Source organism: Carlito syrichta, unplaced genomic scaffold (genome assembly GCF_000164805.1).
Source record: "Carlito syrichta isolate Samal-C Ts95f unplaced genomic scaffold, Tarsius_syrichta-2.0.1 Scaffold303986, whole genome shotgun sequence".
Lineage (NCBI taxonomy): Eukaryota > Metazoa > Chordata > Mammalia > Primates > Tarsiidae > Carlito > Carlito syrichta.
The window spans coordinates 408453-420135 of record NW_007248082.1 but is presented as its reverse complement, the minus strand read 5'-3'; the positions used below and the strand labels follow the sequence as shown (position 1 = coordinate 420135).

The 11683-nt window shown below is 43.4% G+C and overlaps 1 protein-coding gene across 1 annotated transcript in view; it reads left to right on the top strand.

The window, feature by feature from the left end:
* CDC25C (cell division cycle 25C) overlaps nt 1-8969 on the top strand; it is a 41416-nt gene extending 32447 nt beyond the window's left edge. Inside the window, exons 9-15 of the mRNA XM_021712994.1 lie at nt 606-751; nt 2000-2101; nt 4215-4277; nt 6429-6527; nt 7641-7774; nt 8142-8253; nt 8433-8969. Of these exons, the coding sequence (XP_021568669.1) occupies nt 606-751; nt 2000-2101; nt 4215-4277; nt 6429-6527; nt 7641-7774; nt 8142-8253; nt 8433-8582 (806 nt within the window). The 3' untranslated portion in view covers nt 8583-8969. The remainder of the gene's footprint in view (nt 1-605; nt 752-1999; nt 2102-4214; nt 4278-6428; nt 6528-7640; nt 7775-8141; nt 8254-8432) is intronic.
* The last annotated feature ends 2714 nt before the right edge of the window (nt 8970-11683 follow it).

Below are 11683 nucleotides of genomic sequence, written 5' to 3'. Positions count from 1 at the left end.
TTTTGAGTTGGAGTCTCACTCTGTTGTCCAGAGTGAGACTCCAACTCAAAAAAAAAAAAAGAAAAATCTAGGAGAGATGGAATATCATAAAGTCCAAGTAGAAAGATGTTAATGGTGATAGGAAGACAGGTTACTTACTTAGAGCTTCTCAAACTTGAGAAATCACCTGGGCATCTTGTTAAAATGCAGATTTTAATTCAGTAGGTCTGGCCTAACAGCTGAAATTCTACATTTCTTTTTCTTTCTTTTTTTTTTTGAGTTGGAGTCTCACTCTGTCGCCCAGACTGGAGTGCAGTGGCCGCTCCCAGCCACCGCAGCCTTGACCTGCTGGGCTCTGGCGATCCTTCCGTCTCAGCCTTCCAAGTAGCTGGAACTACAGGCGTGCACTACCACGCCCGGCTAATTTTTGATTTATTGTAGAGATGAGGTCTCGCCAAGTTGCCAAGGCGGGTCTCAAACCCGCGGGCTCAGGCAGTCCACTCACCTCAGCCTCCTAAGGCAGGGACTGAAATTCTACATTTCAAATAAGCCCCTAGGAAATGTTGATGCCGCTGTTCTTTGAGGCATAAGAACTGAAGGGTTTGATATTCCCAAACAGGCATTAGGGAACAGAAGCTGTTTGTATCGCTCCCCTTCGATGCCAGAGAATTTGAACAGGCCAAGACTGAAGCAGGTGGTAAAATTCAAGGACAACCCAATAACAGACAAAGTAAAAAAGAAGTATTGTTCTGGCCATAGAGGGCTCAGGAAGGTAAGTACTTCTTAAGATGGGAATCTGTTAATCTTCTATCTCATGTCTTCTCTGCTTTTCTGGTAAGGGAATTGCTTTAGTATGCCTTTTTTGTCTTCTTTCTCTTTACTTACACTTTTTTTTTTTGAGTTGGAATCTCACTCTGTCACCCAGGCTGGAGTACAGGGGCATGATCATGGCTACCCCAGCCTCAAATTCCTGGGCTCAGGTGATCCTTCTGCCTCAGCCTCCTGAGTATCTGGGACTACCGGCGTGCGCCACCATGCCCTGGCTAATTTTTTTATTTTATTGTAGCGGTGAGGTCTCACTATGTTGCCTGGGTTCAAGCAATCCTCCTGCCTTAGCTTCCCAAAGTGCTGGAATTACAGGCATGAGTCACTACTCCTGACCTTGATACTTTTATTTTTTTGTTTGGTTTTTCTACCTTTTTGTCTTTTCTACATCTATCTGTATCTGTATGTAAAATATTTTACATAAAAACTATTTATACATGACATAGCTAGATATAAAAATATAATATAGACATATAAAGCATATCTATCTTGTACTTTTAGAAATAATGTTATCATACTGTCTTCCTAAAACCCTCTCTCTTAAGATCCGAGAGAATACAAGGGGACTTTGATTGGTATGATATTTGGTGCTGTTTTTCATGTAGTTTGATAGAAACAACAACATACGGCAGATTGGTTTTGTAGAGAACAATTTCTGAAAAACTTATAAACATTACTTTATGAAATCAATATATAGAAAAATAGAAAATACAAATAAGCAAAAATAAACCAATGTAAAATACCCATAATCCCACAAGCCAGAGTAGTTACTGTTAACACTTATGTACTCATGTTATTGCATTATATATTTTAATACAAATATATTTTTCTTTTATTAAGGTGGTATTACAAAGTACATGTTTTTTAACCTAGTCAATATCATGAACTTATTTATTTCCAAGTCAGTAACATACTTTTTGTTGTATACCTATAATATATGTGATATGATTTGTTTAACCAAAACCCTATTATTGAACATTTAATTTATTAGACATTGTATTCTGTTATAAATATGCTGAGATATTCATCCTTTTAGCCAAATCTTTATATATGTTTTCATTTCCTTAGGGATACAAGTGAAATTATTAGATTAAAAGTTATGTATATTGTTAATAAACTTTTACTCTCCCCACCCAGTTTTATTAAACTTTTGACATGAGGATTGGGGGTGAGTTGGGAATCTTGTCTTCTTCAGGGCTTAGGCATAAAGAAGACAGTCTCTCTCTGTGACATTAGTTTCACTCAGATGCTGGAGGAAGATTCTAACTGGGGGCATCTGACTGGTGATTTTTCCAAGGTGAGTTTGGTTGAACCTGTCCTATATTTTATTGAGTCATTTCAGATCCAAGTCTTTTCTTCTCTTTTTGCAGAGGATCTAGGAATAATTATGCATTCTCACCAAGTACTTTTTGATAACCTGAATGTGTTCTAATGGTAGATGTAGGTCTTAAGCCTTTCCAATAAGAAAGTATTTCTTATTCATGTGGGAAAGTTCAGAAGAGTGGAGAAAGTATGAGACTTTTTACCTTTTCTCTTTTTAAATATATATATTTTAATTATGTAACTAATACTTGGTCATTACAGAAAAGATAGAAAATGAAGAAATGTATCCCAAACCTTATCTACCAGAGTAATTATTGCTTGGTATATGTTCTTTTTTTCCTAATGCCTGTATAATTGCAGAAAGTGGTATATTTTTACAGACGTTTTTCTATGTGTTTTCACAAACATGTACACATTTTCTGGTTTTCCACAAAATTGATTTATACTGTTGCATGATCTGTTGGTGTTCTCTCATTAAATATTATATCAGGAGCATCTTTTTATGTCAATAAACAGTTATGCTTCATCATTTCATCTTTTTTTTTTTTTTGAGTTGGAGTCTCACTCTGTTGCCTAGACTGGAGTGCAGTGGCCGCTCCCGGCCACCGCAGCCTCGCCTGCTGGGCTCCGGTGATCCTTCCGCCTCAGCCTTCCGAGTAGCCGGAATTACAGGCATGCGCTACCACGCCCGGCTAATTTTTTGATTTATTGTAGAGATGAGGTATCGCTGCCCAGGCGGGTCTCGAACCCGCAGGCTCAGGCAATCCACTCACCTCAGCCTCCCAAAGCGCTAGGATTACAGGCTGAGCTACTGAGCCCAGCCCTCATTTCATCTTTTTAAAAACTTTCTTTGAGTTGGATGTCTTGCTCTGTTGCCCAGGTTGGAGAGCAGTGGCATGATAATGGCTCACGGCAGCCTTGACCTCCTCAAGCAATTCTTCCACCTCAGCCTCCCGAGTAGCTGGGACTAAAGGCACTCGCTACCACACATGGCTAATTGTTTAATTTATTGTATAGGCGATGTCTTACTATGTTGCCCAGGCTGATCTCGAACTCCTGGGCTTAAGCAATCCTCCCACCTTAGTCTCTCGAAGTGCTGGGATTACAGGTGTGAGCCACTGTGTCTGGCTCAATTTCATCTTTTTATTTTTTTTGAGTCAGGGTCTCACTCCATCACCAGGCTGGGGTGCAGTCACATGATCATGGCTCACCACAACCTTGACCTATTGGGCTCAGGCAGTCCTCCTGCATCAGCCTCCCAAGTAGCTGGGACTCCAGGTATGTGCCACCATGCCTGGCTAATTTTTTTTATTTTTTGTAGAGACAAGGTCTTGCTATGTTGCTTGGGCTGGTCTTGAACTCCTAAGCTCAAGAAGTCCTCTCATCTCAGCCTTTCAAAGTGCTGGGATTGTAGGTGTGAGCCACTGAACCTGACTCATTTTATCATTTTTTTAGTTGGAGTCTCACTCTGTCGCCCAGACTGGAGTGCAGTGGCCGCTCCCAGCCACCGCAGCCTTGACCTGCTGGGCTCCGGCAATCCTTCCGCCTCAGCCTTCCAAGTAGCCGGAATTACAGGTGCACGCTACCATGCCCGGCTGATTTATTTATTTTTATTTTTTATTTATTGTAGAGATGAGATCTCGCCAAGTTGCCCAGGTGGGTCTCGAACCCGCGGGCTCAGGCATTCCACTCACCTCAGCCTCCCAAAGTGAGGGATTACAGGCTGAGCCACTGAGCCCAGCTCATTTTATCATTTTTAATAGCGTCACATTATTTTATTTTTTGGCTGCTCATAATTTCTTCATAAATCCCTTCTTGTAGGACATTTAGTTCTATAACTTTTCTTCTTGAACGATACCAAGATGGACATATCTGTAGAGAAATCTAAAACTTTGTGCAGGTCCTTGATTAATTCTTAGGCTCACTTAGAAATGGATTTGCTGCATATTCACATTATAGAGACCATTGATTTTTGAAGGTCTCTGGGGTTTTGAGAGTCATTTAGAAAGAAAGACAGTAGATGGGTCTTTGATCTCAAACTTGGGTGTGAAATACTTGCTGTTATTTTAGCTCTTGTGTGTTTCTAGGTATGTGTGCTGCCAACCGTGTCGGGGAAACACCAAGATCTGAAGTATGTCAACCCAGAAACAGTAAGCAGATTTTGGAGATGGTAACTGGTTACATAAGCTACCATCTGGTCTGTTCTGTCCCTAAAATCCCCACTTCCATTTGTATTTCTTTCACTGTGTTAACTCACACAGGCTTCTTATTCAGCTGATGCTGTATTAAAGGACTCCTCTTTATCCCATTCTTTTCTCTTCTTTGTTTTTAGTTAAACAAGTGATACATAATTATTATAAAAAAGAAGGATGGAAGGAAGGGAGGGAAATAAAATGCAAAAACAGGGATGGGTGCAGTTGCTCATGCCTGTAATCCCTGCACTCTTGGGAGGCCAAAATGGGAGAATCACTTGAGGCCAGGAGTTCAAAACCAGCCAAGGCAACATAACAAGACTTCATTTCTACAACAAATCAAAACTTTAGCCAGGCATGGTAGCACATGCCTGTATTCCCCATGCCTGTGGAAGGATCATCAGATCCCAAGAGGTCGAGGCTGTGGTAAGCTATGATCATGCCACTGCACTCCATCCTGGGCAACAGAGGGAGACTCCGACTCAATAAACAAACAAACAAACAAAAATACCAAAACACAAAAAGGGAACAAAAGTAAAAATTACTCAAATAGGGTCTCAATCAGGGTGATCATGTATCCTGGTTAACATATTACAATCCCATTTATACCTATTAATGAAGGTAATTATTAATAGTGTTTGCTTTCATTCTCAAAATCTGCAGTTTGTTCAATAATTATTTGGTCACCCTTCCCACAATCTTATCACCAGAGATAATCACTAGAAATATTTTTGTTGCTGGCCTCGGTGGCTCAGCCTGTAACCCCAGCACTTTGGGAGGCTGAGGTGAGTGGATTGCCTGAGCCTGCGGGTTCAAGACTCGCCTGGGCAACTTGGCGAGACCTCATCTCTACAATAAATCAAAAATTATCCAGGCATGGTAGCACGCGCCTGTAGTTACAGCTACCTGGAAGGCTGAGGCGTAAGGATCGCTGGAGCCCAGCAGGTTGAGGCTGCGGTGGCTGGGAGCGGCCACTGCACTCCAGTCTGAGTGACAGAGTAAGACTCCAACTCAAAAAAAAAAAAAAAAAACGGAATTATGATGAATGTATAATGTTGCAGTTAGCGTAGTCAGACGTCATAAATATCATTTTATATCAATATACGTATTATCATTTTAATGACTATATAATATTCTAGTCTATTGACATACGTAACTTATTTAACTAAGCCCCCATTATTGAATATTTAAGTTATTTCTAATATTTTGATAACTTAAAACAATGCTGAAATGAATAGTACAAATCTTTTTGTACTTTTCCTGTTTACTTAAGATGTTAGAAAAGAAATTACTGGGTCAAAGTATAATTACATTTATATGTATTTACAAAGTTCTCCTCAGAAAGGCTGAATCAATTTATGCTCCTATAAGTAGCTTAACTTTTCTCCTCTAGGTATCAACCTTTTCCTTCCTTTTTTGAAAGACTTTCTTGCTTTCTTTTTTTTTTTTCGAGTTGGAGTGTCACTCTGTCGCCCTGGCTGGAGTGCAGTGGCTGCTCCCGGCCACCACAGCCTTGACCTGCGGGCTCCGCCGATCCTTCTGCCTCAGCCTTCCAAGTGGCTAATTTTTCTGATTTTATTGTAGAGATGAGGACTCGCCAAGTTGCCCAGGCGGATCTTGAACCCGTGGGCTCAGGCAATCCACTCACCTCAGCCTCCCAAAGGTGCGGGATTACAGGCTGAGCCACCGAGCCCAGCTACTTTCTTTCTTTCTAATGGTGGATGGGGAACCATTTCTCATCTCTTCCTGCAAATTTGAGATCTCCAGCTGCTATCTCTGCTGCTGCAGAAGGCCTTGAATGTCTCCTGAAAGGCTAATTCCCACCATGCCTGCCCCCAGATGGGTAGCCCATATATGGTCTTCCTTGGTGTCCTGTCCTGGCAGTGCTGGCTGTTTTGGTTTTCTAAAAAGACCACTTCCTATTTCATCCTCTTTTGTGGGATGGGGCTGCGTGATTGCCGTATTACAATATAGGATGACTTTAGAGGGTGGGCATTCAGTGGAATCCTGGGTGATTAATGGGAGTGTGTATGTAAGGAACTGTGTCGTTGACTTTTCTCTCCCTCAGAGTGGCAGTGAGCAAGGTATTCAATCATTGTTTCTGTGCAGGTGGCTGCCTTACTGTTGGGGAAGTTCCAGGGTCTGATTGAGAAGTTTTATATCATCGATTGTCGCTATCCATATGAGTACCTGGGAGGACACATTCAGGTAAGATTACACTGTAGACATCAACAGGGCAGGGGCTGGAGATAGCTCTCTTTATTGATATGTCTGTGGACAAAGTATCCTGTGAACTTTAGAATCAGGGCAGAGATAATACACATTTTTTTTTAAATTTTATTTTGAGTTGGAGTCTCACACTGTCACCTAGGGCGGAGTGCAGTGACACATGGCTCACTACCGCCTTGACCTCCTGAGCTCAGGTGATCCTCACCCTCCCAAGTAGCTGGGACTGCAGTCACATGTCACCATGCAAGTTTTTCTTTTGATTTTTTTGTAGAAATGAGATCTCACTATGTTGCCCAGGTTGGTCCCAAACTCCTGGGCTCAAGCAATCCTCTTGCCTCCGCCTCTCAAAGTGCTGGAATTACAAGCATGAGTCACCACACCAGCAAGGTTGAAGTTCTTACTCCTGTTTTAACTCTGTATCCCTTGAGCAACTTCCTTTCCCTTTTCCTCTTAGACCAACTTCATTTTTTTGTAAGAGTCAAAGTAGAAATTAATGCAAGGGGAAGCACTTTATAAGCACTTACTGCTCACGAACATTCCTTGCAATGATCCTTACACTTCTAGCAGGTCAGTTCTATGACATTTATTGAGCATCTACTACATACCAAGCTCCAAGCTAGGCCCTGGGACTAGATACAGAGATATACTTAAGTCCCTTCCCTGAAAGTACTTACAGTCTAGCTTTTCTGGCTCAAATATTCCAGGTTGGTATCTCAGTCATTTCTTTTTTATTTTTTTATTTTTTGAGTTGGAATCTCACTCTGTCGCCCAGACTGGAGTGTAGTGGCCGCTCCCGGCCACCGCAGCCTCGACCTGCTGGGCTCCGGCGATCCTTCCGCCTCAGCCTTCCAAGTAGCCGGAATTACAGGCATGCGCTACCACGCCCGGCTGATTTTTTTTGATTTATTGTAGAGATGAGGTCTCGCTGCCCAGGTGGGTCTCGAACCCGTGGGCTCAGGCAATCCACCCACCTCAGCCTCCCAAAGGTGCGGGATTACAGGCTGAGCCACCGAGCCCGGCCATCTCAGTCATTTCTAAGTGTACTATTCACAAGCCCATGAGGAAGTACTTATTACAATGTGTCTTCTATAGGGAGCCTTAAACCTGTACAGTCAGGAAGAAATGCATAACTTCTTTCTGAAGAAGCCCATTGTCCCTTTGGACACCCTGAAGAGGATAGTCATCGTGTTCCACTGTGAATTCTCCTCAGAGAGAGGCCCCCATATGTGAGTGTCTACATGGGGCAGGGTGGATGGTGAGGAGGCTCTTGTGTTGGACTTCTCAGGCCAGTTCAGACACAGGTTGAATGCTCTCAGTTCAGACACTGAATGAATGCTCTCCACTACAGTTAGAAAAGTGTTAGGGAGGTCCAAGGAAGGTATTACTACGGTTCAAAAGTTTGGAGCAATAAAGGAAAAGGATTGAAAATGAGGCCCCAAGGGAGGGAAGGAGAAAGTGGTGCTACTATTTACACCTTGTTTTGCAAACACTGAAATTGAAAATTTCTGTTTGGGGTTAGCAATAGTCTGTTCTTCCTTCCCTATGCCAACCTTGCTTCTTTCCACCCCACCCATCTCTTTGTTTTCTCTAAAGGTGCCGTTCTCTTCGAGAAGAGGACAGGGCTCTCAATCAGTATCCTGCATTATACTACCCAGAGTTATACATCCTTAAAGGGGGCTACAGAGACTTCTTTCCGGAATATACAGTAAAGTGTGGGGCAAATGGGGGAGCCAACTTTAGCATGCAATTCCTAGAGCCTGCAAAACTCTCAGAAGAAACTACTGCTGCTTCTTAGCAACTGCCAGCAGCAACATCTCCATTATGCTTAGTAGACAAAGTTCAGGAGTCTAGAGAATCCCCCTAACTCTGTCCCCTACCTTTCAGGAGCTGTGTGAACCACAGAGCTACTGCCCTATGCATCACCAGGACCACAAAGCTGAGCTGCTGAGGTGTCGGAGCCAGAGCAAGGTGCAGGAAGGGGAGCGGCAGCTGCGGGAGCAGATTGCCCTCCTGGTGAAGGATGTGAACCCATGAAAATAGACCAGCCACTGGCTGCTAAGGAGTCACCAAAAGATACTACAGAAATCCTTAACAGAAAGAGCTATCGTCTGGATGGTTAAACCCAATAATGCTGAAAGATGTATGCAAAACAACAGGCTGTCAAACTATTGAAGTTCCAAGCGTGGGGACTGGTTTGGTTTCAGTAGCGCTAAAATCTGGTGGCTGAATCCTGGAGCTGACTCTAAAGGCTGCATCCTTGAGGAGCATAGAGATGTGTATTGCTTCAGGGAGTTCTTGCATTCCTCTTCCCAATTACTCATGTCTGTCACAAGCTGTCTATCTCTTTCTCTCTCTGGGTTTCTGTCTATATAAGAGTTCCCCACCTTCTTTCTCTGTATTTTCCTTCTTTTTTCACCCTCTCTCTTTTTTTACAATGGGCAAATAAACACTACAGAATGAGAGGTGTGATTGTGAGCCTAACCTGCTCCTAGAAGATCTGTATAAGGAGGTAGTCTCCTTTATATATACAGGTGTAACCATTTTTATAGTTCTCAAAGTTTGGAACCTGGACCATCAGCATCATCTGAACTTGTTTGAAATGCAAATTTTCAGGCCCTACCTCACACCTCCTAAATCAGAACCTCTGAGGTTAAAGCTCAGAAATCTGGGTTTTAAATCTCCTTTGTCTGTTGATTCTGATGCTTGCTAACGCTTGAGAACCACTGCTCTGGAATTAAGGAAAACCTTTCAAATTGTATTCTTCAGCGGTACCCTAGGCTTTCCGTTTCTAGACCATTCCATGATATGAGTTATTTAAAAGTGTGACCTAGACTCAGCACTGTGTGTTTTTTTGTTTGTGTAGTTGTCTCATACTGTCACCAAGGCTGGAGTGCAGTGGCACGCTCACAGTCACCCCAGCCTCAACCTGCTGAGCTCAGGCAATCCTGCTTTAGCCTTCCAAGTAGCTGGAACCACAGGTGTGTACTACCATGCCCAGCTAATTTTTTGATTTATTGTAGAGACGAAGTCTCCACCAAGTTTTCCAGGCTGCCCTTGAACCCCTGGGCTCAGGCAGTCCTCTGGCCTCCACCTTCTAAGTGCTGGGAGTACAGATGTGAGCCACCGCACCCAGTCAAATGTCATATTAAGGCTCAGAAAACCAAGATCATCTCAGTTTGGTTCAAAAGGTTCCTTGTCTACAGCCTCTGGAGTTTTGATTTTTTTCCATTTCCCAAACTTTTTCCACTCCGTTTTACATCTTATAAAGACAAGTTCAGAATTTGGGATAGTTGGAAGTAGAGATTATTGAAGATAAGAATAAAATAAAGTAAAAGTACAAAGCAAGATCTTTAGCCCTTAGGAAGACCTTGTTTTTTTGATTTGGAGTCTCACTCTCACCCAGACTGGAGTGCAGTGGCCACTCCCAGCCACCGCAGCCTCGACCTGCTGGGCTCCGGCGATCCTTCCACCTCAGCCTTCCAAGGAGCTGGAACTACAGGTGTGCGCTAGCATGCCTGACTAATTTTTGATTTATTGTAGAGATGAGGTCTCGCCAAGTTGCCCAGGCGGGTCTTGAACCCACGGACTCAGGCAATCCACTCACCTTGCCTCCCAAAGCACTGGGATTACAGGCTGAGCCACCGAACCCAGCCAGGAAGACCTTTTAAACTGCATTCTTCAGCAATAACCCAAGTTTTCCTTTCTTGGAGCATTTTCAGATGGTTACACTCAAGGCCAAGTGTAGCCCTACTTGACCTTGAGCAGCAGTGGAATTGACTGAAAACATTTTCATTCTCTGGCATTAACCTAATAGTTCTTATAGCCCAGGTCTAGAAAGAACTAAGCACTCTTAAACCTAGGCTGAGATACAATAGAGACAAATATCAGCTGGGCACAGTGACTTATGGCTATAATCCTAGCACTTTGGGAGGCCAAGGTGGGAAAGTAGCTTGAGCCTAGAAGTTTGAGACCAGCCTGGGCAACATGACAAAACCTCGTCTCTACAAAAGATACCTCTCCAAAAAAATTAGCTGGGTGTGGTGGTGTGCACCTATAGTCCCAACTACAGCTGCCGGGGATCAGGTAAGAGGCTCGCTTGAGCCCTAGAGGTTGAGGCTGCAGTGAACCCAGGTCATGCCACTGCATTCCAGCCTGGGCGACAGTGAGACCCTGTCAATGAATGAATGACATCGTCCCTGACTCTGGAGTAGGGCAACAGTGAGACCTTGTCAATAAATAAATAAATGGCATCGTCCCTGATTCTGGAATAGGGTGACAATGAGTCCAGGTAGGTAGGTAGGTAGATAGATAATCTTCCCTGATTCTGGTGTAGGGTGACAATGAGACCTTGTCAATAAATACATAAACAAATGGCATCCTCCCTGATTCTGCAGTAGGGCAACAGTGAGACCTTGTCTATGAGTGAATGAATAAATAAATGGCATCTTCCCTGGTTCTGAAGTAGGGAGACTTTTAAAGCAAGTGGGAGGCAAGGAGGGTTGTGAGTAGTCACAGGACAACCCTGTGCCTGTTTGGACTGAATTCCTTTTTCAAGGTTCACATGTGCTCTTGCCCTGGAGTGCCTCATGCATGTCTCACAGCAGAGGGCACTGCTGTATTCTCCAAGCCAGCCAGCTGAACCTGCGGCCTCCCCTCCTAACCTGTCTGTCAAAAGGGAAGCTACATTCTTGGCTGCCTTGGCCCTTGATCTCAGAGCTCAGAAGGGCTGGCGGAAGTAAGGAGAAAAAAGCTGGGGCTACATTAGGTGGAGATAGCTGAGGGAAAGAGGCTGCTCTTTTGTCCCACCCACACACAGAACCCTGTGTGTGGTGCAGGGTTCAGGAATTCCTAGTAGTCTGAGGAGGAAACTGCTTGAAGCACCTCCTCTTCTGTATACAAGGGGCCCCTGCCTCACTGCCCACCCTAATGGGTCATTGCTTGAGAATTCTTCCCGAAGGGTAGAACCACATCCTAAATGGGAAGGGATTGATGCACATGTGTCTGCATGTCAAGTACTCTTAATTAAATGGAAACTCTAAGTTGCAAAACAAAAAAGACGATGGCTTAGTTATCTCCTTTGTGAAAAATTGTATTTACCCAAAAGTCAACATTTTTCTTTTTTTTTTTTTTTTTTT